This window comes from Entelurus aequoreus, linkage group LG01 (genome assembly GCF_033978785.1).
Source record: "Entelurus aequoreus isolate RoL-2023_Sb linkage group LG01, RoL_Eaeq_v1.1, whole genome shotgun sequence".
Lineage (NCBI taxonomy): Eukaryota > Metazoa > Chordata > Actinopteri > Syngnathiformes > Syngnathidae > Entelurus > Entelurus aequoreus.
In genome coordinates this window covers 39,968,298-39,994,725 of record NC_084731.1, presented here as the reverse complement: position 1 = coordinate 39,994,725, position 26,428 = coordinate 39,968,298, and the positions used below count along the sequence as shown (strand labels likewise).

Genomic DNA, 26,428 nt, shown 5'->3' with positions numbered 1-26,428 from the left:
GTGTCTGTCTCACCTGTACGTCTCATCCGTCTGAAGGATCCAGGTACAGTGGGGACGCCTGCTCAGTTAACATCTCTGGATCCGTCTCTGCCGGGCTTCTACGAGGACCTGAGACGTTTGGACCAGATTCCGTCCAGGAGCTGTGACAGTGTCTTTGTCTTCTATGTCAGGGCAGGACAGAAGACTGCTGCCGAGGTTTACCCCATCTGTCAGTTTGCAGCCCCTCCAGGAATTTCTATTTGCGACAGTTCTCGCAAATTCCTCCAAACCCCGCGAATTTTGCGCAGCATTGCAATTTTATCCAAAGACCGCAACTTACCCGCAAATTTTAGCCAATCAGCGTCACTTTCGCCATATTCAAAACTTATGTTTGTTTCTTGTGTCGACAAATTAACAACAACTTGTGTTGCTCGGACCTACTTCCTGTTCCTTTCTACAGTGCTAAGCCTTCTGGGTAACGTAGTAAATACACATTTACTTCCTAGTTGTCATGTATTTATTGATTTACCGTATTTAACATTTATTTTTCCAGGGTAAGACAATTAAGAGCAGTTTTTCATTTTCAATGCTGACCGAGCAAAGAGACAACATTTACATGTTAGAGATGTTGAAGTGAGATCAAAATCTCTCATTTACCAAATGCTATTTGCGCAATAGATCGCTCTCAACAGTTCACCAATGCTCTTAACATAATGAATGATTATTATTGTTAATTATATAATTATTTAAAACAGAGTAATTGCGCAGCAATGAGTTCTAGTAAGTGCGTTTACTGCCCTCTAGTGTCCACTTTTAAGTCAGCGTGGTATATAATGAGCAAAACATCAATACGGTATTTGTTGAAACCCTGTGCTTTTTGAGGTTACAAAGAACACTTGACACATTGACAAAAAAATTCCTAAAATCACAAATTCATTTGGATCCGGCCCGCCAGCGTCCAAAATCCGGCCTGCGGAACGTCCCAAGTAAAAACAAAAAAAAAATTATTTCTTTATTGTATTTTTTTTTAATTATTGGGGGTTTTTTTATTTTTATTTTCAAATCCATTTTCTACCGCTTGTTACTCTCGGTGTCTCCTAGCTGCTCAGGCAAATCAAAGTGCATTTTCCCATCAATAACGTGACATCTTCGCACTCAGAATATATATATATATATATATATATATATATATATATATGTATATATATATATATATATATATATATATATACATACATACACACACACACACACAGAGCCCGGCCCCCGGCCAAATTTTTTAACCCAATGCGGCCCCCAAGTCAAAAAGTTTGGGGACCCTTGTCTTAAAACATCGCAGCTTTTGCCGCAATTTTGATAAAACTCCTGTATATTTAGACATTTTAGGCCGCTATTATTACAAAAAAAGTTTGCAACTCCTGGAGGGGCTGAGTTTGGCTCAGTACCGTGACTCAAACCAATTTTCCCTTCACAGATTCTGAGGAACGTTGAGTCTGTCAGCAACGTCTCGTCTCACTTCCTGGACTTTCTTTCAAATCTGGGCTGGCCGGCGAGGACTGGACATGGTCAAGACGGTGCGACCAGCACCTGCACTTTGGGTTAGCGTTAGCGGCGTGTGACCACATGACAACTTCAGACGCTAAAGATTACCTGAGGTCATTTGTGTCGGGCCATTTCCCAGAATTCCATGCCATGCTCGGAGACAGTGGAGGGGGTGTGTTTGATGGGGACAGGTTTGTGCTGAAGTACGCTGACGCTCTGACGGACATCACCTTCATTGTCCCCTCATCATCATCATCAACACGAGGTCATATCTTTGTATGTGCATGAAAAAAAGAAAAAAATTATGTAATTGACTGTGATGTTAATATTTCTCTGCTTCCAGTTAATTGGTCAATGCGCTGGAAGGAGGCGGGGCATTCAGCGGTCAGCCCAACCTACACTTTAAAAAATATAGTAGATTTTTTAAATTTATAACTCCTCTGTTTGTCCAGACGTCCACTGCCGAAAACGTTAAATGTCCTCATGTTGTATCATCATTGCTCATTGTTTGGCTGGAAGACTTGGAGGACATTGGTACGCACAAAACAGCTTGTCTACAAAAATAAGTCATTCTAAGGAAGCCATGATGTGATGTTTGGGTTTCAGAGACGTTTCCTGTTTGCCAGCTGCTGTCGCTCAATGAAGCAGAAACTGTGAACAGGTAAAACCTGAAATATAAAATAAGCTAAAACTATAAGTGTCGCGATACAACTTTTTCACTTCTGAAAGGATATCAGCAGGAATTATACATACTTGTATTATGTTGTAGTGTGGAATGTTCGAAACGGTTTAATCAAGTGAAATTAGTCAAACAGAGAACAATGGTAGGTATGAAAATCACTCTTTTTTTATCATTAACAGTCTGTAATGGATGTATGATGTCTTTAATTTGAATTGGAGTGGTAATTGTGTTTTTGATAACACCACAAAAATTCACAAAGTTGAACGATGCGGATATACTTTCTAAAACGTTTCTGCATTGGAGATGTTGTATGTTTAAGTAATATGCAACTATTTTTAATATTTTATATTGACAAATGTGCTGTTTTAGACTGCAAATTGTTCAATGAAGGACACTTATTACATATGTCTAGCTTGTGTGCTATTGTGTGCTTCTCCTAGTACCCCATATAGCCTAGCATGTTACCATTTTGTAAATGATTAGACTAAAATAATGAAAAGACCAACCCTGTGTGCTTATTGGACGACATTTAGATGTTAACTGGCTCCAGTCTGCTTTGCACAAGTAAACACAATGCATGACTGCATGTATCGGAGATTTTACATGCAAGCCGATATAATCCAATACTCATGTTTTTGCTAATATCAGACCGATATCGGTCTGATATTATATATAGAACTCACTCTCACTCTTTCCCATGACTGTCAAGTCGTCGGGGGGGAAACTGCGATGAAGAAGCAGCCAGTCTGCGCCAGTTCCCACGGTCCTTAGTGGCCGTCAATAGCTCTGGGGTCGACAGGTCCGTCCATGTCTTGATGTTGTCTGTCCAGGATTTCCGTGGTCTTCCTCGTTTCCTTCCACCCTCTAGTGTGCCCTGCATGATGGTCTTGCACAGGGTGTCGTGGCAGCATATGTGGCCGAACCAAGCAAATTTCCTTCTTTTAACTGTTGCGAGCAGGGGTTCTTGGTGACCAACAAGTCTTTCGACTTCACCTCGCACATACTCATTGGTTTTGTGTTCGTGGTATGTTATCTTGAGTATTCTTCTGAGGCATTTGTTTTCAAAGGCTTGTATTTTTCGTTCTGATTCTACCAGGAGTGTCCAGGTCTCGCATCCATACAGCAATATTGATGTTATTAGAGATTTGTAAAGTTTGAACTTTGTCTTGAAGTTGATGTTGCTTTTCCATATTTTGCTTAATTTGGTCATTGCTGCTGTTGCTGTGTGAATCGAGAAACGCCTAGCTAAAATTAATGAATTATAGGTCAATGAATGCTAAGATATCTAAAATAAAACAAAAGCTTATATTTTTTTAAAGGCGATAAAACAAAGTTGTATTCCAATAAATGATTAATAAAGATGTTATTTTTTCATTATGCCGAGGGCCGATAAAGGAACTGTGCGCTGATAAGCCAATAGGCCGCACGTTGGAGATCGGTGTCCTTTGCAGTACCACAGTGCTCCTCATGGGGTGACAGTGAGCAGAAACTGTTCGAGAGGAAACACACCACCTTGTGGATAATACTGGAATTACAGTCACTGACCAATGCAAGCGCTGGTTACAGAATGACAATGTGCTAACTTGTTGACGTTGTCTCTGTCTGCCTGTCAGTCTCTCCCATGTCCAGATTGTCTTCATCCGTCGCCTAAATAGTGGACTTTTCCACATCACGGTCCGAGAAAAGTCCACCGGCAAATTCAATTTGGTACTTCCACTGGTCAGCGGTAGCGTGCTCAGCAAATGGAGTTTGGGTTTGTCCATCCGTCTGTCTGTCCCACTCGTCTTTCTGTGCTGCGTCCTCCTGTCCTCATGTCTCTCTGTCCTCAGGCACGTCGGTCAGAGAGATGGCGATCAACTGTTGCCATCGGCGACAGCTGTGGAGTGACTCCGCCCCCCCGCCACACATCAAAAGGAAGCACATGATCAGTGACATGATCTTTCGTTACCGCTGCCGCCACTCTGAGCCCGCTTTCTACAGCGCCCTTTTCCATGACCCCTGACCCCACCTACCTGCTTCGCCATGGCAACAGTCGCTGTTGCTTTTGGATGTAATCATCAGTAACACCATCAATAAAAATAACCTAAACGTACTGACTGGCTCTCTCCATTAATGACAAATTCACATGGTCTTCCTCTTATACAATCTCCTATCTGTTCCTTCGGTGCAGGTTGTCAAGGTAACCAAGGGGCGTTGGCATGGTGACCAAAGGTATGACATTAATCACGGTGCACGTGGTCTGCGTGCTGTTTCGTTGATCAAATATGAGATGGAGGTTTTTTTATGTCAATACAAGCGACCACAAGTGACGTCATTTCGCTTCCTGTCTGCGCGGGAAGTCGCTGAGGCGGAGACAACATAATCTGCTGATCAGCAGCCTTTGTCTCCTCAGCATCCCAACTCTGCATCCATCCTTGCGCGATGCTCCAATCGGACTGGGCCGCCGTCAGGGGAGTGTCTGCCGGAAGTCAGTAAACATCGGGCTCGTCTCCCTTCCGTCATGGTGCAAAAGTCGCGGAACGGCGGCGTGTTTCCAGGAGCCCAGGCCGACCAGAAGAAGCTGAAGGTCGGTTTCGTGGGTCTGGAGGCCGGGGGGACCGAGTCCAGCAGGGATGGAGCTCTACTCATTGCAGGTATACATCCATCCATCCATTTCCTACCGCTTGTTTCGTGCATTGACGTCACGTCAGGAGATAATACCGCGAGTCAACAAAGCGGGAGAGTATTTGGACCAGCCTGGTCCGGACCGTACTGATTATAATTTATCGCACATTTTTTTCAGGGAATTGTATTCTAACGTTGCTAAGTCAGAGGCACTGCACTGTGAAAATAAGAAATGATTCGCACAAACTGAAAAGAGGTAGCAATTGCTTATCAATCTGATAATTCATTCACAACATATCTTTCGCATGTTTCAATTCAGTTCACTTTCTGTGTAAAAGCAAGGAAGGTGTTAAAAAATAATATCATAAATAATTGTTTTATTTTTTTTTAATAAGCAAATTGAGACTAAATATACAGTACATGCTGGCCAGAACGTTCTGACTTAATTGTACACTTCATAAGTCATCCCTAGATATACATAATTGATGATAGTCAATTAATGTTATGTATTATTTAACAATGTACAATTGTTATTACTTCGGCTGCATCAAGTCCAGTTGTGTCTTTTATTTCCTTTTAGTATTTGTCCGTGGGCTTTCTGCACTGATTACATTTTGGAGTATATTTTCTATTCAAGAATTGTATTTATTGGGGGTTTAATTTCCAGCCGGTTGCTATTGAATATTCATGCTTCATTTTAAAAATCATTGAACACCCCTAATAAATACAGTATGGCTCTTTTTAGTGCCTTTGTTGATGATTACAGTTCGATGAAGACGTCTGAAACTCTCACACTCTCCAGGACGTCTTGAAGTTATCAATATCCTCTTTGCTACATCTCAGCTGGTAAAAAATTCCAGAATGTAAAAAAAGTTCCTATACAATCGTAGGTGACAAGGAACGATAACCGAACTGCACCAAGTTGACCATCAAGTGTCTTTTGCTATATTTTGGTCTGGACCAGAGTATCAGACTAGCTGTGAATGCCACCCTATCTCTGTTGTTTGACAACACAAATGATTGTTTTGCGGAGCTGATGAAGGTCCTCGCCGGCAGCGCAGCAGCGTCTCAGGAGTCAGGAAGCCCCCCAAAAGAAACGCCCTTTACAGGCGGCTGCAGAACTTTCTGTACAATGTCCTGGAGAGACCGCGAGGCTGGGCCTTCATCTATCACGCCTACGTGTGAGTCTTGGATCAATAAGTCCTTATATTTCACATCTGTCACCGGAAACGCTGATCACTTTCAGAAAGACAAGACGCTTCCTGTCTTAAAGTGTTCTTTTCTTATAGGTTCCTCTTGGTCCTTAAAGTGTTCTTTTCTTATAGGTTCCTCTTGGTCCTCTCCTGTCTGGTTCTGTCCGTCTTCTCCACCATCCGAGAATACGAGAAGAGCTCAGAGGACGCTCTCTACATCCTGGTAACGTCTGTCAGAGCCATCAATTGGTCATTACTCTGACCCAGAGCATGGCTGTCTTGTCGTCAACAGGAAGTGGTGACCATCGTGGTGTTCGGGGTGGAGTACATGGTTCGCATCTGGGCTGCCGGGTGCTGCTGTCGCTACAGAGGCTGGAGAGGTCGACTAAAATTTGCCCGGAAACCGTTCTGTGTCATCGGTGAGTGTGGACACCCGCGTGATCTCCACGGTCCAAGGCAGCGACGACTGACCCGATCTTTCATCCGACCGCAGACATCATGGTGTTGATTGCGTCCATATCGGTGCTGGCCGCGGGGACGCAGGGAAACGTCTTTGCCACCTCGGCTATCCGCTCGCTGCGTTTCCTTCAGATTCTCAGAATGATCCGAATGGACCGACGGGGAGGAACCTGGAAGCTGCTGGGCTCCGTGGTGTATGCCCACAGCAAGGTAATCCATGATCTTTGATGCCAGGACGGCAGGTTACACCATGGCTTTCAATTGGTGCACACTTAGTCTTTTGAGTGCATAAGTGTGTTCACACTCAAAATTAGGGCAAACCCCGGATGTCACACTTAAAACTGCAGTGCTGGACATTTACAACCCTCAAAAGGTGCCACCTTGGCCATGAGCTAAAACAATTGGTTACAATCACCCGGAAAGAGGGAAGGGGAACAACCAGGTAAATACTGAAATAATGATTTCCGGAAAGTACACATTACAAAATGTGTAATCGAAATGTGCACACTCCAGAACTAAGTACACGATGTAGTCCATTTAAGACGCAGCCACTTAGGAAAAGTTTGTACTCCACGTTACTAAGTGTCGTTGTGATGCTACGTGGTTGCCTCACAAAAATATAATTACATTTGACGGTCACATTTAAATTTTGGCATACTAATTTTCATCGAGACACAGGACAGCAGCATGCGGCTATCCCTCACAGCGAGTTGGACTGCATCGATTGTGGACAATATTGATGGTTGCTTAATGATGATGATGTCTCTGGGGAGGAAACTAGATGTATAAATGACTTTGTGTGTGTGTGTGTGTGTGTGTGTGTGTGTGTGTGTGTGTGTGTGTGTGTGTGTGTGTGTGTGTGTGTGTGTGTGTGTGTGTGTGTGTGTGTGTGTGTGTGTGTGTGTGTGTGTGTGTGTGTGTGTGTGTGTGTGTAGGAGCTGATCACTGCCTGGTACATCGGCTTTCTGTGTCTCATTCTGGCCAGTTTCCTGGTTTATTTGGCAGAGAAAGAAGACAATGAGCAGTTTGAGACTTACGCAGACGCCCTCTGGTGGGGATTGGTGAGAGTCAAACGAACCTTGTCCTCAAATATGAAAGTTAAACATGTCAACAAACTAGTCGTTTTGTGTCATCCTCCACAAAGAGGACATCTGATTGCTCTTTGTCTCCGTCAGATTACTTTGACAACCATCGGTTATGGAGACAAGTTCCCGATCACCTGGAATGGACGCCTGCTGGCAGCAACCTTCACTCTCATTGGAGTGTCCTTCTTTGCCCTTCCAGCTGTAAGTGTGTGTGAGTGTCCTGAGTTAGCCAAGTGACGGACCTGCTCTCCTGCTTGTTTATTTTGTTCTTTGTCAGGGCATCCTGGGTTCTGGTTTTGCTCTAAAGGTTCAGGAGCAGCACAGACAGAAACACTTTGAGAAGAGACGTAACCCAGCAGCTGGACTCATTCAGGTACGACATTATCGCATTTGGACTTTTTAAGGTATGACATCACAGCAGAACTAACCTTCCATGTCTCCTTGCCCAGGCGGCGTGGAGGGTGTACGCCACAAATTTGAGTCGCTCCGACCTGACGTCAACGTGGGACTATTACGAGAGGACTGTGTCTGTCCCCATGTACAGGTGAGTGCAATCCCCCTGGAGACAAAGATCAGGTCGTGGTAGCAGGAGGTGTCATCGTGTGTCTGTGCAGGTTAATTCCTCCCCTCAATCAGCTGGACCTTCTGAGGAACCTGAAGAACAAGTCAGGACTTTCATTCAGGTTGGATGTTTTTGGTATTGTCTATGTGAAGCACAGAGGACTTTGTACTTAATTGTGTGTCTGCTTTGTCCACCTGCAGGAAGGACGTCCAACCAGAACAGTCTCCTAGGTAAAGTCCAAAAGTAGTTTGAAAGTAAAACAAGCACTCTTTGACCATAGACCTGTCCCCACAGTCAGAAGGTAAGTCTGAAGGAGAGGGTTTTCTCATCTCCACGCAGTTCAGGAACCAAAGGAAAAAATTCTCCACAAAACGGTAAGTGATGTCCACAAAGTGGTAGTCTTTCGGATGATAGGAAGTGGATCAACCAATTACTTATTTTTTCCAGTGGTCCCAGTGGTTGGACCAGGAGTTGCTCCTGGAGTTCCTGGTGTCCCTGGGGGTGTTCAGGCCTTACGACGATCCCCAAGCATAGATCCCAGTCTGGAGGACAGTCCCAGTAAGGTCCCTAAGAGCTGGAGCTTTGGAGAACGCAGCAGAACCAGACAGGCCTTCAGGATCCGAGGAGCCGCTTCCCGTCAGAACTCTGAAGGTAAGTGTGTCAGAGCTCATTACGTCATTTGTCCTTACTAGTCTTATTCAGTCTTTGATCCATTTCAACCTCCACAAATGAAGGTAGGAGACAAGAAAAGGAGGCAGGAAGTGAGGATGCTTTGTTTCTCATTGGACAAGTGTAATGATTCATCTTGTTGTTGTTGTGATGGTGCTGAGGTTATTTTTGTCTTGTCAGTTCTCATAGAGATGCAGGATGAAGAGTTCAGACAGAAGAGCTCACCAGGTTAGCGTGCATGCACCCACGCATACACGCATGTGCATGATAGCTAGTGACTTGTTGCTGTTGCAGATGCCAGTCTACCAGGAGAAGACTTGGCCGACGACAACAAGAGCTGTCACTGCGAGTTCGTCTCGCAGGACCTGACGCCAGGCATAAAGGTCACCATCAGAGCCATTTGGTATGGACTCGTCTAGAACGTTCACGTCCATTTTATTCACTTCATCATCGCTTTGCTTGCTGTTTATTTGCTGCACTGAAGTCAGTTTACTTTTTATTCTTTTTCATTTATTTTTGCTTTCATTTATTTTGCTCACCCAGGGTCAAAGGTCACCATCAGCTGTTGGGTAAGAGCAGACATTCTGTGTCTCAATGGAAGACATCTTCCGTACACTTGTATAAGTATATACTTACTCCTAAGTGTGCACATTTTGACAGTGTAGTGTCCATATTGTTGCTCCTCTTCCTTTTCCTCTGCTTAAATATCTACAATATTTTTGCACCGCTTTTCAATTGTAAAATAATTACAAATGATTATGACTTTTTCCTTGCTTGTCTGTACCCACATGCTTCAAATGAGGCGGCATAATTACTTGTTTGTTAGTCCCACCCCATTCGCAACATAGCCAAAATGGCAACTTTTGAGAGTTGTAAGTGTCCAGCAGGGCACACACACCATTTTGACTTGCGTTCAACATCTGGATAGTGACAGTGCACTGCATTTTCAATGCGGACGCACTTATGCACTCAAAAGACTCAAGTGTGCCAATTGAGACACAGCGTCCTAGCTAGCATCCATGTTGTTGTTTCCTATTTCCCATCTCTGTCATGTCTTCTTTGTAGTAGTTTTAGCCCCATGTTTGCTGCCACGTCACTTCCAGCTTTATCCTTTAGTAGACATCCTCTGGACCTCCGCCAGTCTTTACATGTGTATGTAATCAATCAGAGGTTGTTCCTGAATCATACGTAGGTCTTTATAAACAGGGCATTTTGTTGAGAACAATTTGAGGAAGACACTCTTATTTTTCCAGTGCACAAAGCAGTGTCCATAAAGGCATGAATAAAGAGGTTTTAAGTGAAAGACTTTTGTGAATTTTGACATATATATTTTACTAAGTCCTACCAGAAGAATGGAAGGTGTTCAAGAAGCACAGACTCCACATCATATTTACTTTTCACTTTCTGTAGCTGTCTTAATACTTTTGCTTATGACAGCACTGTTCCTGGTTTGACAGGGGGGCTGGACCTTCTCAGCAGAAGACAAGACACCATTCAGTCCACCAAAAGTTGCCCATTCACTAAGGAGTCAGATCATTTTCATATCTGCCCAGAAAGCAGACTTAGAACTAGGTCCAATGTTGACCATCAGGTCACAAAAACGGTCAGTTCTCGACAAACTGACTATAAACACAAGTTAATTCTGGACAAACGGTCCACAAACACTTTCTAGCCTACAGTTTATCGTTTGGACACAAGTCTTCGAGTGACAGCTGTTGAACACAACACCAATCCACAATCATCATCAGGTGCCAGTTCACATACGACTTAATCTAGAATGCAGGAGAATCAAAGATGTCAATGAAGTGTAGAATCTTTTGAGCATGTTCATCTAAGACTCAGGTGTGGTCCAGAGAGAGCAGTCCATCCTCAGTGTTGACTCCCTACTTCCTGTTTGTCCTAGTATCATGCGCTTTATGGTGTCCAAGAGGAAGTTTAAAGAGAGTCTTCGTCCCTATGACGTCATGGATGTAATTGAGCAGTATTCGGCGGGACACCTGGACATGCTAGCACGCATCAAGAACCTTCAGTCCAGGTAGACTTTTGCGAGACTTCCGACGTCTATTCAACGTGTGGTCGTCTGAATTTCTTTTCTCGTGGTTTCAGAGTGGACCAGATCGTGGGCAGAGGAACACCAATCACAGAAAAGGACCGACCCAAGGCAGCAGGGGAAGAACTACCCGAGGACCCAAGCATGATGGGACGACTGGGGAAGGTGGAGAAGCAGGTGAGACTGCTCGAAGTTGTGCTGGTGACAGACCTTCACTTCTCATTTGTCTTTGTGTCCCTCAGGTCCTGTCCATGGAGAGAAAGCTGGACTTCTTGGTCAACATCTACATTCAGCGAATGGGAATCCCTCAGGCAGAGACAGACGCCTACTTTGGATCCAAGGAGCCTGAACCGGCGCCGCCCTACCACAGTCCAGTGGAGCAGCTTGAGAAGAGCCAGTCCAGTCACAAGATCCTCCAGTCAGTACCTGCTGCTGCACCATAACACCACAGCAGAAATTTGCATAACTGGAATAAAATGTTTTGTTTTCTTAGGGTGTTGCCAGGCGACAGTACGGACAAGAGTCATTTTGGGACGAAGATAGTCCGCTCCAGCAGTTCTATGGGACACAGGAACTACAACACTGCCACCTGCACCCCCTCCACCTCATGGCAGCCAATCAGCTCCCACCTTCACCAGCAGGCCCCTCACTCTCCTCAGCGCAGCCATGGTAACACACCAAGCCCGAAGGGGGACGCCTCGCTTGTTCGACTTCCGCCGCCTCCAGCAGGAGAACGACACGGCGGGAACCGTTCCCACCGCCACAACGCTGCAGAGCGCGGGGCGGCTGAGAGGCCCGAGAGAGGGGCAGAGTGCGCCGATGGAGAAGGTAGACAAGAGGAGGAGAAGTTGGACAGCGACGCCTCTGCATCCATTCCGTCCGTAGACCACGACGAGCTGGAACACTCCTTTAGCGGCTTCTCCATCTCGCAGTCCAGAGAGAACCTGGACTTCCTCAACAACGGCTTCTACTCAGCTGCCGCTAACCAGGGGGACCATCGTGGGGTGGGCGGGGCTTCCTGCTGCACTACCATTCGACCATACATAGCACAGGCCGAGTCGGACTCAGACTCGGAGCTCTGTGCCCCGTCCCCACACTCAGATCGGGCCTGGACCGGAAACAAATAGGGTAGTGTAAAGTGGGAAGAACCAGCAGAACTGTAATAACAACAACAATAATAACAATAATAATAATAGAAATGTGAATGACAAAAACACCAGCTGGCGGAAGTGAGGCAAAAACGCACAGCTGGTTTCATGTCAACTACACTATATTGCCAAAAGTATTTGGCCACCCATCCAAATGAGCAGAATCAGGTGTCCTAATCACTTGGCCCGGCCATAGGTGTATAAAATCAAGCACTTAGGCATGGAGACTCTTTCTACAAACATTTGTGAAAGAATGGGCCGCTCTCGGGAGCTCAGTAATTTCCAGCGTGGAACTGTCATAGGATGCCACCTGTGCAACAAATCCAGTCATGAAATTTCATCGCTCCTAAATATTCCAAAGTCAACTGTTGGCTTTAATATAAGAAAATGGAAGAGTTTGGGAACAACAGCAATTCAGCCACAAAGTGGTAGGCCACGTAAACTGACAAAGAGGGGTCAGAGGATGCTGAAGCGCATAGTGCAAAGAGGTCGCCGACTTTCTGCACAGTCAGTTGCTACAGAGCTCCAAACTTCATGTGACCTTCCAATTAGCCCACGTACAGTATGCAGAGAGCTTCATGGAATTGGTTTCCATGGCCGAGCAGCTGCTTCTAAGCCATACTTCACCAAGTCCAATGCAAATCATAGGGTGCAGTGGTGTAAAGCACATCGCCACTGGACTCTAGAACAGTGGAGACGCCTTCTCTGGAGTGATGAATCACGCTTTTCCATCTGGCAATCTGATGGACGAGTCTGGGTTTGGAGGTTGCCTGGAGAACGGTACGTTTCAGACTGCATTGTGCCAAGGTGGAAATTTGGTAGAGCAGGAATTATGGTGTGGGGTTGTTTTTCAGGAGACCAGCTTGGCCCCTTAGTTCCAGTGAAAGGAAATTTGAATGCTCCAGGATAGGAATGGGGTGGCACTTAAAATTAATATGTGAGTCAAGGCAGGTGGCAAAATACTTTTGGCAATATAGTTGTATTGTCTCGCTTACAGGCAGACTGCACTGACAGGATACACTCACTCCCGATTAATTCACAGCAGGGATACACTCACTCCTGATTGGTTGACACTGGTGTCTCCACATGAAATACATTTTGTAATTATCTACACGTACTGTCACACAAAGACAAGCTTGTCGCCATTAACTGTGTCGGTGTCATGTCACACGGGCCTGAAGGTGGCAACAATACACAGAACAAACTCCTATCTAAACATTTTAAAAACCGTGATAGAAACTTTTTCAATCAGTCTAACCTTCTGCCGATGTCGCGGATTCCCGCTAACGCTAGCAGCACTAAAATGAACTAAAACCAATTCTAAAGGCTATTATAATCTCATATTATGCTAATTTAGCATGGCTTTATATATTAAAGAGTGGCGCTAATGCTAACAAGTTCCACACCCTAATTCCAAATGTTATATATTGACAAGTACTAGTGTAAAATGGAGAAATGTTTTTAAAAGCTAATGCTAACAATACTCGTGTATGAGGTCACGTGAAACCAGCGACTGACAAACACAGGGGTGTCCAAAGTTTTTCCACTGAGGGCCGCACACGGAAAAATTAAAGCATGTGGGGGCCATTTTGATATTTTTCATTTTCAAACCATAACAAAATATATGCATTTTTTATTTATTTTACCTTTAGGGGTCCCGGGGACCATAAAGGGTCTAAGTCATTGAAATGTTAAAAATAAGTCAGATTTTTTTTAAATTATTATTTAACGCTTACAGTAAATCTCTATATCAACTTCAAGTTGATATAAAGTAATACAAATTGAAAAAAAATGTTTTATGGCTTTTCTGTCAAAAACAACTTAGTTTTTTTATAGTAAAACTGAAATATGCAGTATTTAGTAATTAGAGCCCTAAAAGATCAATCATGCAGGACACCATTGATTTTAATTATTTCATATTTTTGAGTAATCACAGTGAAAAGATAAATAAAAAATCACTAAATATATTTGGGATCCAAAAGGTGCCCCACTCATAAAGTGATACATTTTTATTAGGTTTTTCTTTTACTTTCAACACTTAAGTTACGAGATCAACTTCAGATATATCTGTCAATTTTATGCTGGAACTATTATTTTCTTTGTTTTATGCGCTTTTGTCAAAGAAAACTTTGATGTTTTTATATGGCTACTACACAATATATGCAATATTTACCACATAAAACATTTTAAAGTGAAATATTTGAAGTAATTGGAGCCCTGAAAATACTTCATTATAACATGGATTTTTTGTCTTTTTTTTTTTTTTTTGAGCAATGGCAAAAAAAGAAAATGAAGACAAAAGAAAAAAAACAGCCTGCATGGCAGCTTTTGTGTCAACATTGCAACTTTTTCTCGTTAGATTGCACCTCATTCCACTTTTTTTAATGTTCTTTTTTTTTTTTACAATAGTATTTCCAGAATGTGTGGTGGGCCGGTAAACAATTGCCCGGTTTTTGGACACATTTTGGACACCCCTGAACTACAACATAGCAATATCCATGGTATTACGTCATCATAATCCTAATGATATACAATACATGCAGCATGTCAGCCATTAAGTTAATTTGCACTACTTAGGAATGGAATTAGATTGTCACCAGCACTGCACTTCAACACCTGGCCAGCAGGGGGCGTCGTCACGTCCAGTCAATGTTATTGTAGCAGTGTTTTATTTACAGTGGCTTCCACGTGTGACCAATTGTACTCACCTGTATTCACATTAAAAGTTGCATTGTTTCTTCTTCATTGCTCATTAACAACCACGCTTTATTTGTTTTACATTTTGATTATTTTCTATGTAACATGTCAGTTTGACAAACCAAGCTTTGTAACATTAGTTTAACCTTTATTTAAAACTTTGAAGAACAAGGAGGATTTACAATACACAGCCAATTCCCACCGCCGCCATTTTGGACCCGACTCATTTCCTCTTGAACCTGCAAAATCACAAGAGAGCTTTGAGGATAACTCATGTCAACAAGACCCCTAAAGCCCTTTTAAGAAGAAAAAAAAAGTACCTAGATCCGCCGGAACGCTTCTTGTTCAAACCCAGGCGCTTCCTGTCTGCGAAGGACGGCCTGAATAGCACACAAATGTTATTTTTATTTGACTCAAGTTAGCCATTAAATAAATGGTGTATAAAATTAATAGAAAAAGCTATGTTATGGAGTTATACATTAAGAAAAATCAACACTGGATTACAGTAAAATAAACAATATAATAAAATAACATGATTAAAGTAGAAATGTAATAAAATAACTATTTCTTTAAATTAACATATGACCATAATATAATTAATAGATTAGTTAATGAAGAAATTCATTCATTCATGAATATATAAAAGATGAGCGAAAACTTTCAAATGTACCGAAAATACACAAAAAGTGATAAATGTGACACTTACCCAGCTCTGTAATGTTTGAGAGCTTTGTTGCTGACATTTGTGAGCTCTTTGTCAAACGCTGACTTGCGCCCTCCTTTTCTTGCTTTCTGATTTGCTGTTCAAGACATGAGGGGCGTGGCAAAGTTCAGGCTATGTGTTGGAAGCACATTGGTCTGCTATAGTGATGTTTGTATTCTAACCTTTAGAGGGCGCCTCCTCCTCAGCCAACACTCTCGCTCTCTTCGGCCGTCGCTCCCTCTTGGCGGCTCGCTCTGCGAACATCTGAGCCTTCAGGATCTCGAACTGAGCGCGGTCCTCAGACTGACACACACACACACACACACACAAACACACAGTGCTGCCTTCAGGTGAAATGGGAGAGACAGAGGTCACAAAAAGAGAAGCAGAAACTCACCGTCATTTCTTTCTTCCTGCCGTCCTTTAGAAACTTGGCCCGCTTCTTTTTCCCTCGCAGAGCCAAGTCGAACTCTTGCAGCGCCTTCGACACTGATGACAAATTTAATACCATCTTAGAACTACAATTTCTAGTGCTAAAGTGTGTGAGCTACATGTTATGTAAAGAACACGTAGCTAGTGTATAGAACTAGGGCGGGGCTCAGCAACCTGCAGCTCTTGAGCCGCATGCAGCTCTTAGCGCCGCCCTAGTGGCTTCCTGTAGCTTTTTAAAAATTGTATGAAAATGGAAATGATGGTGGAAAAAAAACATTTTTGTTTTAATATTGTTCCTGTAAGAGAGCAAACATGACACAAACCTTCCTAATTGTTAGAAATCACTCCTGTTTATATTAAACATGCCTCACTGATGAGAAGATATGACAAGCGCCGTTTTGTACTACTAATATCGGCGGTCCTTGAACGCACAGTAGTTTTACATGCACAACTTTCTCAGACGCTGCCACAGTAAGACGTGTTTTATGCCAGTCCTTGTTTGTCTCATTTTGTCCACCAAATGTTTCATGCTGTGTGTGAATGCACAAACGTGAGCTTTGTTGATGGTATTGACTTGTGTGGAGTGCTAATCAGGCATATTTGGTCACGGCATGACTGCAAGCTAATCAATGCTAACATGCTGTATGTACATATTGCATCATTATGCCTTGTTTGTAGGTATATTTGAGCTTATTTACTTTCCTTTACTTATGTCCTCTGTGTATTTATTTTATATTTGCATGTCTCATGACACATTATCTGTATGCAATATTGGCTGTATGTCTGATCGTTGTTTGTGTGACATGTCGTTATAGACCACAGCAAACGTTACCGAGCTTGCCAAAGATTGTAATAAATCCATTAAAAGAAGACAGCCTGCAGTTTCCTTTAATTTAGACACACACATCTCTATACCTTTGGCCATTATAAACCAGTAATTTCCAGGAGTTATCTCACCCTCTGAGAAGCCTGTTTTACTAATGTTTTCCAATGTTATAAAAATTGGTAGAATAAATATTACATTTAAACATTTCTATCAACAAAGATTTGCGTCAGCCTGCGAAACAGTCATTCTGATAGTTATTAGCTAATATAAACACTTACACCTTGTGTCGCCTTCATCATAAGACTTATATAAGGCTTTTAAATTTTTGCGGCTCCAGAAGGATTTTTTTTTGTATTTTTGGTCCAATATGGCTCTTTCAACATTTTGGGTTGCCAACTCCTGAACTAGGGTATAAAGAATTGGAGTTTAGGATTGAAGGAACTTTATCATACCAGCTAGAGCTACAGTATAGAGGACTAGATTGTTCAGGCCTAGTACATAGAGCTAAAGTGCATAGAATTAGGGTTTGTAGAGCTAGTGAATAGCTAGATTGTATACAAGACCGAGGGTAAATAAGGTATAGAACTACAGCTTGTTATAAAGTTTGACTACATGTGCGCTGTCTCAATTCGGCGGCTGCATCCTTCGCACCGCGCATTTGTAGGGTGCCGACATCATCGCAGTGCACGAAGGCTGTTCCAATTCAAAAAAGTTCCAAGTGTCTTTCGAATCTGGCTGACAAATGTGTTCTTTTCTTCCATTAGCAGACAGGTTGCATTTGTGGACACTCGCGTCCTTTCATATCCCGAAATTCTTTGCGCACTCAACTCTGAAAATTATTTTCCACATGACAATGCTGTGCGGAGCAGAAAGAGAGACATTAAAATGTAAGAGCTTTATTTATTCATTTAAAACTTCTAAAAGCAGACATGACAAGCTGGGGTGACAGTAGTGATATACATTTGTGTTCAAATACGAGATCTCGACTGTCACAATGTTGAGCGACCTCCGTGCTCTTTGTTCCTGTCTTTACCCCGAGGGAGAGCCATATATCCGGGCACAGATGGCTTCGTGCCTGTAGCTATTTTCAACGTTGGAAAAAAAAGCCTAAAATCTTTTAATTAACTTTTTTAGACCGTGATAAGTTGACTTAATTATGTTCTATTATTGTGTGGTCGGAATAGTGAAGTATTGTAAATGTGTGCATCATTGTACCAATATTAGTTATTGCTCTTTTTTGTGTACATTTGCATGTTATTTGAAAATGTTTATTCTATTAATAATTGTTGTAATCTTGTGTTTAACTTTTCTGTTTGTTTTTTTTGCTGTGCAGAATAATCAAGGAGGACTTGGACCACAACAGTGCAAAAATCAATGTCACAAAAACGTATATACCAGTTTGGAGGATCATTTAAAAACAAAGTATTTTTGTAACTTGTATAAAATGAATAAACTCATGTGCTGCAGTTGCTGTGATTAATTTCCTCTGCCTTCATTGCAAATAATTATATGATAATAATTATATTAAGCTATCCCAATATTTACTGTTACTGGCTATAATACAAACAATTTGACAAGATTAGTACATCAATTGGGAATCACTTATTAATAAAGTAACTGCTAAATAAGATTGTGTGGTGTTGCTGTATGAACCTTACTACCTTCTGGATTGTCTGTGTGCTTTTAAAAAGGTACATGCCCCACTGCAACAACCATTCACAAGCATAAAAATAAATCCATCATTAACTAATAATTAGGAGTAACAGCTTTAAAATGCTTGTCAAAACGTCACACATCTTCATTGATGGTCGGCTCTAACCGTTATGTTAACGTTAATGTAACCTGCGATATTTCTGCCTAAATAATGCTTCTGATGATCTGTATTTTGTACTTTATATCGCTGTATGATGTCTTAAAAAACGTTTTCCATAAGTGTAATATTGCTAGGTGATCAGTCTGATAACTGTCTGTAAATATCAACACTTGTGAATTTGGAATCATTTCATCAGTCACAGTTGACGTTATTAAGGGATAAATATTATTTCAGGGACACAACATTTTAAGGAGCTATATATTTATTAAGATTTGTATTTATAAATTTACAGGAGATGATATTGTGCCAGGAAACTCCCTGAACTTTTAGTTTTTTAAATAAACATGCTTCAGACATTTAAACAATGTTAAGTGTTGGAGTTTGTAATAGTATTATTCTAAATTTTGCCGCCAATGTGTCACTTTTACTGTAAATTTATATTGGCTGCAAATATCGGTCGTCAGCATTACTCACCATTAATGATTGGTGTATAAAATGAGTGTAAAGAGCTAGAATAAAGAACTAAAGCATATAGAACGTTTGAAACGGACCTTCCTAGTGTATGATTTTCCTACTCACTGCGGCACTGTTTTCTTTCCTGTGGCGTTTGGAACCAAACTCTCGGAGTATCACTGGGGGCGGAGCCATCCAGGCGCTTCTGTGCCACGCTTAACTACACACAAAACACAACATGTTGTATTCCATGGTTGCTAACGTGACACGTGTCACCAGTTGGCTCAAACAGTACCTTGGCCTCGGAGGCAGCCAGCTCCCTTTCTTCCCTCTCCAGCTTCACAACAGCTTCCACGTCTTTCTCCAGCTTGCCGATGAGGTCTCTGAACTTCAGGACGACGTCTGTGTCAGACACACAAAAAGAGTTTCAATGCCAGAAAATGTGAAGCAGATGTCCAGCAGAGAATGTTTTGCAGACCTGCAGGCAGCACTCGAGCCTTCACTGCAGTCTTGGCCGACTTGACCACTTCCTTCAGCGTCTTCCTCTCCGACTCTCCCACCAGCGACACAGAGCGACCTGAGCGACCGGCTCTGGCCGTCCGACCCACTCGGTGCACATAGTGCTTCACGGTGGACGGCATGGTGAAGTTGATCACCTGACACAGGAGAAGCACGCGCCCTCAGTCAACAGGCCTGTTTGTCAAGTCCACCTGCAGCCTCTCACCGTTTTCACTCCGTTTATGTCCAGACCTCTTGCAGCTACGTCAGTGGCCACCAAGATGTCGATCTGGTCGTCTTTAAAGCGCCTGCAGACACATGAACACCATGGCGTCTTGTGTTTCATCACCATTGCCTCTCTAAACCACAGGTCTTCAACAGGGGGTTTGCAAATGTACCGCAGGGGAGCCGTGAAATCTGTAGGTGATTGTTTTTAGTTTTTTATATTTCCCCCCGCAATTTTTCCACAAATGTGAATGTCTTTAAATAGATATGAAGATTGAGCCAACACACTGCAATAAATAGTAACATATCATGACTAAATATATTGTTGTATTCATGTTTGCATTTAAGATACCTAGGGATTGGCGTGTTAGTTGTCAGCTAGCAATAAGATAGCCGGTTGTCAGCTAGCGATTAGCGCACCAGTTGTCAGCTAACGATTGCCGTGTTAGTTGTCAGCTAGCAATTGGCACGTTAGTTGTCAACTAGCAGTTGGCGTGCTAGATGTCAGCTAGCGATTGGCGCGTTAGTTGTCAACTAGCAGTTGGCGTGCTAGATGTCAGCTAGCGATTGGCGCGTCAGTTGCCAGCTAGCGAATGGCGCGTTAAAGACCTCCTGTGGCCAGGGACTTATTTCCTGAGTTCGTAAACAATAACAAAAACAACAAAATATTTTTTGATAATAAAAAAAGATCTAATCACTGTAGTATTGACCATATACTGATACTATACTATCGTTGCGGTCAATAGTTGTATCGATCCGCCCACCTTTGCCAACGTTCAAGAACTTGCGCTTAGCAGTTAACATGGATTATTGTCTTCTAAAGTGTGTGGTGTAGCGTGTTTAGCTCTTCCTCGTTCTCCAGTGATTATGGTACTTGTAAAAAAACTTAGTCGATTTGTCGCTACGGAGGTGAGGATTGCTGACTTCAAAGTAGCTTTGCACTGTGCAGGAATGCTTGCTAACCACTAGCTCGCTATCGAAGACGCTTCAGTGTGTTTTCTCTTGTCGCTGTCAAATTAGTGGAACATAGCTAGAACTTGTCAACATGCATTATCCCAATATTACTATAGTAGTAAAAACTCTACCGTCGGTCAAATTTATACAAATTATATTGTCTATATAGCGGTATATATAGTGTACCTGAGGTTCTCCAGTCTTTGGTTCTGGCTCAGTTCTCCGTGCAGTTCCCCGACCTTGAGCCCCATGAGACCCAGCAGGATGTGCAGTCTGTGCGCTTGCTTTCTGGTTTGCGTAAAGACCATCACGTGATCCTGGAAGGTTCTCGTCAGCAGAGCTAACACATACATGAATCAGGACATCATGTCACCAGACAACCATTACAATCAGAGGTGACGTTACCTGCCACCACCGCCTCTCGGTCTCCCTCGCGGTTTGCTCGGATCCGAACAAACTCCTGTCGCAGGTACGGAGCCACGTCAGTGTTGCTGTTGACAAAGATCCTGACGGGCTGCTTCAGTGAGACAGCTGCCAGGTCCTTCACCTAGAAATAGAGATCACATGATACTCATGCGGTGGAGACGCAGGTCACATGACACTGACGCCAGGTAAGAGGTCATGTGTGAGTACCTCTTCGGTCATGGTGGCAGAGAACAACATTGTCTGTCTGTTGTAGGAACACAGCTTGATGATCTCCTTCATCTGCTCCTCAAAGTACTCGTCCAACATCCTGACGAGCACAAAATAACATTTTACATAATTTTGGGCGGTTGACTTTCGCGCTACCTGTCGGCCTCGTCCAATATAAGGATCTCAATGTGGGTCAGCTCAAAGCTGGGCGTGTTGTGAAGGTGATCGATGAGTCGGCCGGGCGTGGCGATAAGGACGTCTGGCCCCGCCCTCAACGCCGCCTCCTGAGACTTAAGGTCCAAGCCGCCTGCAGAGAGACGAAAGGTGAGCTGAAGTTCGCAACAACAGTGTGAACGCCTGTGAAGAGTCGTACCGACGGTCAAGCAGGTGGTGATGGAGGTGAACTGGGCCAGCTGACGGGCCACAGAGTGAACCTGAATGCCCAACTCCCTGGTAGGAACCAGAACCAACACTCGGGTCACTTGGGACGTCTTGGGCTTGTACACCAACCGCTCCAACACGGGCAACATGAATGCCGCAGTCTTTCCTGAGGAGTGTAACAATCTGACAATAGCATCTGGTACGGCAGATTTATGTTGGACCTTGTGAGGAAGATACCTGTCCCGGTAGCGGCGCAGGCGCACAGGTCTCGGCCCAACAGTCCAACGGGGACACAGGCCTTCTGGATGGGGGTGGGCAGCTTGAAGCCCAACACTGTGATGGCCTGAAGGGAACCAGATAACTCAAACAAACCAAAACTGGCACCACATGGAGAACAGAAGGCTAATCCTGCCTGACCTTTGTTTATCTAAACGTAGCTCGATGAGCACGAAACAAAGTTCATGTAGCATAGCATAGTATAGGTTTGACAATAACATCAGTTGATCACGCTACAGAGACGCATTACCTTCAGGATGGGTCTGGACAGATTCATGTTGTCAAAGGTCAGCGTGTCATCGAACTCTGACGCGTCTTCATGGAACGACTGAGCCTGAAAACACATGTGTGCGCACACACACACACAGGTCTGTTATTATTGTGACAAAACACAAGCCTCCATGAACAAAGGCAACCATTAGCTAATTTTCACCTCCTCCTCCTCTTCCACCTTCCTTTTCTTCCCTCGTTGTTTCTTGTCTCTCAGCGTGTCTGCAAGCAGCCAACAGTTATAACAGCTTCCCTCAAAAATTCAAAATAAAATCCCCATCGTTGGTTCGACTCACCGGCTTTGGTCAAGATCTGCTCATCGTCCGAATTAAATTCATCATCATCATCATCATCTTCTTCCTCCTTCGCCTCTTCATCATCATCTGTCTTAATTTCCATTTTCTCTTCCCCCTCATCCTCTTCATCTTTGTCTTCTGTTTTTTCTGCAGAAGATGCGGCTGCATCACTTTGGGATAATTTCTCCTGCAGAGCAGACAGGAAGTAGAACTTGAGCCTTTATATAGACATGTACACAGTAACAAAGTATAACACACAAAGCATGTGAATAATCAACACAATAAACAACACAAGAGCATTGGATATTAGAAGTACAAAGTGGACATACCTCAGCTTTCCTCTTCTTTCGGATTTTCTCAATTTTTTGGTCCAGAGTGGTGAGAGTTTTCTGCCCCACAAACAAACACCAGGAAACGATCAGAAAACAAAAGCACAACAGAACTGAGTATGTTCCGTTGGGTTCTACCTTCTTCTTGAGCTGCTTCATGACATCAGCCATGATCCACTCGTCATTTTGGGCCAGCCCGTCTCTCTCTCCAAACACAAAGTCAGTGTTAAAGTCTCTCGCCCCGCGACTCTGACTCCCAAACTTCTTTTTCCTGTTCAGAACGATCGGCTCATCCTGGAACACAAAATAATTACAAATCATGAGTAGTAGGACAAGAACTACCATGGAATTCGAAACGCTAATATTACATATACCGTATTTTCCGCACTATAAGGCGCACCTAAAAACCTCCAATTTTATCAAAAGCTGACAGTGCGCCTTATAATCCGGTGCGCCCTATATATGGACCAATATTGAGCCACAACAAACCTAAACTTCTTCTTTTTCCCGTAGAAGAAGAAGAAGCGCTTCTTCTTCTATGGTAAGCAGCCGCCGACTTCATTTTCCCCCTTAGAAGAAGCGCTTCTTTTTCTACGGTGAGCAGCCGCCGACTTCATTTTCCCCCGTAGAAGAAGAAGCGCTTCTAACCCAAAAATGGCTCTTATTAAGAGACACGCTTACGACGCAGAGTTTAAACTTAAGACGATCAGTCACGCAGTAGAACACGGGAATAGAGCAGCAGCGAGAGAATTTAACATAAACGAATCAATGGTGTTTAATTCGGACACTGAAGAAGAAGAATTTGAGGGATTTGTGGATGAGGAATAACTTCATAAAGTGAGCTTTACATGTTTATTTTGTGTGTTGTGTTGTGTGACATTAAAGTTTGAGCAACGTTGAGTTATTGATATATTGTTAATGCTCTGCACTATTTCGGGTGTTACTATATTGTGATTGCACTAACGTTTGATTTACCGTAACAGTATCACTGTTTTTTACATGTTTATTGAATCAGGGAAAAGTTCCCCTCCACTATGTGATGTAAATGTTGCACTACATGTTATACCTTGCTGTTGTTAAAAGATAAACAAAACACCACGTAACTGACTTTACCTGGGGAAAATAATAAAAACAGCTGTTTATTCCTTTTGGGAGTGAACAGAGTTGTCAGAACGCTGGTTTGTAATCTATTAATAAAGTTTGACTGTCCCATCTGACTGTTTTGTTGACAATACCTTTAGCGCAGCTCCATCTAATGGATGCATAGGTGCGCCTTATATATGAACAAAGTTTTGAAATATGCCACTCATTGAAGGTGCGCCTTATAATCCGGTGCGCCTTATAGTGCGGAGAATACGGTATGTTATATTTTATATTGCTACGATGGTACATTTTTAGTCTACTTTATACCTGCATTATCATTTCCATCCTTTGTAATTGAGCTACTGTGTGGAACAATTTCCCTTGTGGATCAATAAAGTTAGTCTAAATTCATTTTGAAACATGGCTAAACCTAAGAACCTAAATACTGTTATGAGTTTGTTAGTATGTATTTGTTTAGGCGACCTGTAGGAACACTGACAGTAGATCAACAAGACCTTTTTTTTTTTAAATCTATTCGAATGAGCAGCGGAAATAAATACCATCTTAATCTGTTCAACAATGAACAACACCCATGTGTTGTGTTGATATTAGTCACTGTCCTATTATGGTGTGAAATAACGTTTTTACGACTTGGTGTGCACCTCCGCACAGAAGCGCTACTCGTGGTTCGTTTAGCTGCCTGCAAGTGTACTTCTTCGGGGAGAACACTGCTGTGGTGGTCGGTGTTCCTTACCTCCTGGTCCGACTCGGTGTCGGATTCTTCCGGACTCTTCTCCCCGTCCGTGATGGTCCCGATGAGACCGAGCTGCTCCAACATGACGGATGGTATCAATACACGAATGTAGACTGGTTTATTCCTAAAAAGTTCAGGTTTATCTGCCCACAAAACACACACACACACGTGTCCGGACTCAAACCCGGAAGTTCAAACAGTCTGCTTCCGGTGCAAGTTCCATACGCTATTTTTTTCTACTCATTAGTTACAGTTTGAAAATGTACGTTACCAATTCGAATTAACATTAAATACAAATAAATAGTACACAATGTATAAATTAAATATAAGCATTGTATTTTTAGTCACGTGACTGCAATTAACGATTGGTTTGGTTACCTGCGAAATCAGAGCGAGCGGGCATATGTAACGTCAATAACGTCAACCTCGTTTTTGTGTAGCGGGGACACATGAGGTACAAATCAAGCATACCTGCCAGTTGAGACGCCTTTAAGCTAAAAAAAAAAAAAAAAAAGACATAGAAATATATATATTTTAGATAAATAGAATTGAAAACCAGGAAAACAGGACAGTATGTACTTTATTGTTATATATGTAACCTAACCAACTTTCCCTCTAAGGTGCGCGCCTGTGCAATTGCACACTGCTCAAGCGTCCTCTGCGCACGGCAAATCTATGCCATGCACAAAATCAAATTAAAAAATAAGCGCATAACAATTTTCGACACACGGACACGACAGAGAAAACAGTTTTCGTCATCATTGTTCAAATATTGTAACGTCTGTCGAGACGCTTTGAGGACATGAATTCCATCCATCACTTTACTGATACTGATATTGTCGGCTGTCACGCCAAATTTCTTCCCCCTACAAACCCCCCCCCCCCCCATTTAATTCCGTGTTCATGTTTCCTCTTACGTCATTGACAGCGACCGATAGCACTTCGGCTTTGACTGCCCGTCGCTGGAAGGATACTTCGTCTTTGACAGCTGCTGGAATCTGAAGAAATCGATTATTTTTTTTTTGTACAGGCGCGAAACAGGACAGTCGCGTGCCGGTTAAGGACCCCCGGCAACTTTGTGATTTTATTGGACGCAGCCCCGGAAGTAAATGGGGGGAAGATTTTTGTAGGGGGGAAGAAATTTGGCGTGACACAGCCATAAACACATCACCAAAACATTAGTTTAAAAAAAATGATATCTAGCAAAAGTGGTCATTTTCTGCAGTACCAACCAGACCAAAAGCCACTTTGTTATATCAACAGCAGCCACTCGCTCTTTCTCACTTGCGCCAACACATGCACAAATGGCACTTAGCCAGTGATGCGTTTACAGCCACACAAAAAGTCGGACAACTCCAACATCACACATAAACTGTCATTCTAGGTCGTTACACTATGATTTACCAATCAAATGTGTGCTTATTTTAGTGTCATTTCTTAGGAATCTTAATTTATAAACATTAATCATGAAATGCGTTAGTATATTAAATAAATACTAATAAAATAATATATATTTTTTACAAACAGGAAGTTGCAGGAATGTACACATGATCCCCTGCTTACATCTCATTGTGCAACATGTGAATGTTTTAATGGGAACTAAATGCAATGTCTGAAAGGGGTACAAATTATTTCCAAAGCAGGACCTCCACCCAGACAAACAATACAAGTACACAGTTCATGAAAAACAATATTTTTTGTTATTGTCATTGTAAGTGGGCCTAAACACTTATATTAGAAAATAACCTCACGGAAATGACTGCTGTCATTTGATTATAATAATAAGAGAATGTTGTCTGTCTATCTGTGTTGGCCCTGCGATGAGGTGGCGA

General features: G+C 42.7%; 3 protein-coding genes across 4 annotated transcripts in view; 2 read left to right on the top strand and 1 right to left on the bottom strand.

Annotated features, from left to right (window-relative positions):
* The window catches only part of LOC133657577 (ral GTPase-activating protein subunit beta-like), a 31,901-nt gene extending 27,613 nt beyond the window's left edge, over window positions 1-4,288 (top strand). The window contains exons 25-32 of the mRNA XM_062059460.1: window positions 37-195; window positions 1,454-1,553; window positions 1,661-1,786; window positions 1,865-1,905; window positions 1,974-2,055; window positions 2,128-2,182; window positions 3,817-3,956; window positions 4,033-4,288. Coding sequence (XP_061915444.1) covers window positions 37-195; window positions 1,454-1,553; window positions 1,661-1,786; window positions 1,865-1,905; window positions 1,974-2,055; window positions 2,128-2,182; window positions 3,817-3,956; window positions 4,033-4,205 — 876 coding nt within the window. The 3' untranslated portion in view covers window positions 4,206-4,288. The remainder of the gene's footprint in view (window positions 1-36; window positions 196-1,453; window positions 1,554-1,660; window positions 1,787-1,864; window positions 1,906-1,973; window positions 2,056-2,127; window positions 2,183-3,816; window positions 3,957-4,032) is intronic.
* A 316-nt stretch (window positions 4,289-4,604) lies between these two features.
* LOC133652076 (potassium voltage-gated channel subfamily KQT member 2-like) lies at window positions 4,605-15,717 on the top strand. 2 transcript variants are annotated; one of them, XM_062050441.1, is made up of 19 exons: window positions 4,605-4,836; window positions 5,841-5,988; window positions 6,133-6,223; window positions 6,293-6,419; window positions 6,494-6,669; window positions 7,395-7,520; window positions 7,635-7,745; window positions 7,822-7,917; window positions 7,994-8,088; window positions 8,159-8,227; window positions 8,307-8,336; window positions 8,401-8,480; window positions 8,554-8,757; window positions 8,956-9,003; window positions 9,070-9,178; window positions 10,679-10,810; window positions 10,882-11,002; window positions 11,068-11,243; window positions 11,319-15,717. In XM_062050441.1, the coding sequence occupies exons 1-19, from the start codon at window positions 4,704-4,706 to the stop codon at window positions 11,950-11,952; spliced, it is 2,706 nt and encodes a 901-aa protein (XP_061906425.1). In that variant the 5' UTR covers window positions 4,605-4,703; the 3' UTR covers window positions 11,953-15,717. The 2 variants fall into 2 exon arrangements, with proteins under 2 accessions (XP_061906425.1, XP_061906436.1); XM_062050452.1 differs by lacking the exons at window positions 10,679-10,810; window positions 10,882-11,002; window positions 11,068-11,243; window positions 11,319-15,717 and adding exons at window positions 8,841-8,867; window positions 9,319-10,672.
* Window positions 14,783-24,812, bottom strand: LOC133652085 (probable ATP-dependent RNA helicase DDX27). The gene is made up of 21 exons (XM_062050463.1): window positions 24,597-24,812; window positions 22,898-23,053; window positions 22,760-22,819; window positions 22,431-22,617; window positions 22,298-22,356; window positions 22,115-22,198; window positions 21,826-21,931; window positions 21,581-21,754; window positions 21,364-21,514; window positions 21,208-21,307; window positions 20,980-21,121; window positions 20,761-20,914; window positions 19,622-19,703; window positions 19,376-19,553; window positions 19,193-19,299; window positions 19,024-19,117; window positions 15,771-15,862; window positions 15,556-15,676; window positions 15,377-15,470; window positions 14,991-15,050; window positions 14,783-14,909 (listed from the first exon to the last, which is right to left on the bottom strand). Exons 1-21 carry the CDS (start codon window positions 24,678-24,680, stop codon window positions 14,894-14,896), a joined length of 2,301 nt encoding a protein of 766 aa, XP_061906447.1. The 5' UTR covers window positions 24,681-24,812; the 3' UTR covers window positions 14,783-14,893.
* Window positions 24,813-26,428: the final 1,616 nt, after the last annotated feature.

Coding starts and splice junctions, on each gene's coding strand:
- LOC133652076 (XM_062050441.1), top strand. CDS start 4,704: ATGGTGCAAAAGTCGCGGAACGGCGGCGTGTTTCCAGGAGCCCAGGCC. Junction 6,420..6,493: donor GAAACCGTTCTGTGTCATCG/GTGAGTGTGGAC, acceptor ATCCGACCGCAG/ACATCATGGTGTTGATTGCG. Junction 10,811..10,881: donor ATCAAGAACCTTCAGTCCAG/GTAGACTTTTGC, acceptor TCGTGGTTTCAG/AGTGGACCAGATCGTGGGCA.
- LOC133652085 (XM_062050463.1), bottom strand. CDS start 24,680: ATGTTGGAGCAGCTCGGTCTCATCGGGACCATCACGGACGGGGAGAAG. Junction 21,308..21,363: donor ATATTGGACGAGGCCGACAG/GTAGCGCGAAAG, acceptor TGTGCTCGTCAG/GATGTTGGACGAGTACTTTG. Junction 15,863..19,023: donor GGAAAGAAAACAGTGCCGCA/GTGAGTAGGAAA, acceptor ATTTGTCATCAG/TGTCGAAGGCGCTGCAAGAG.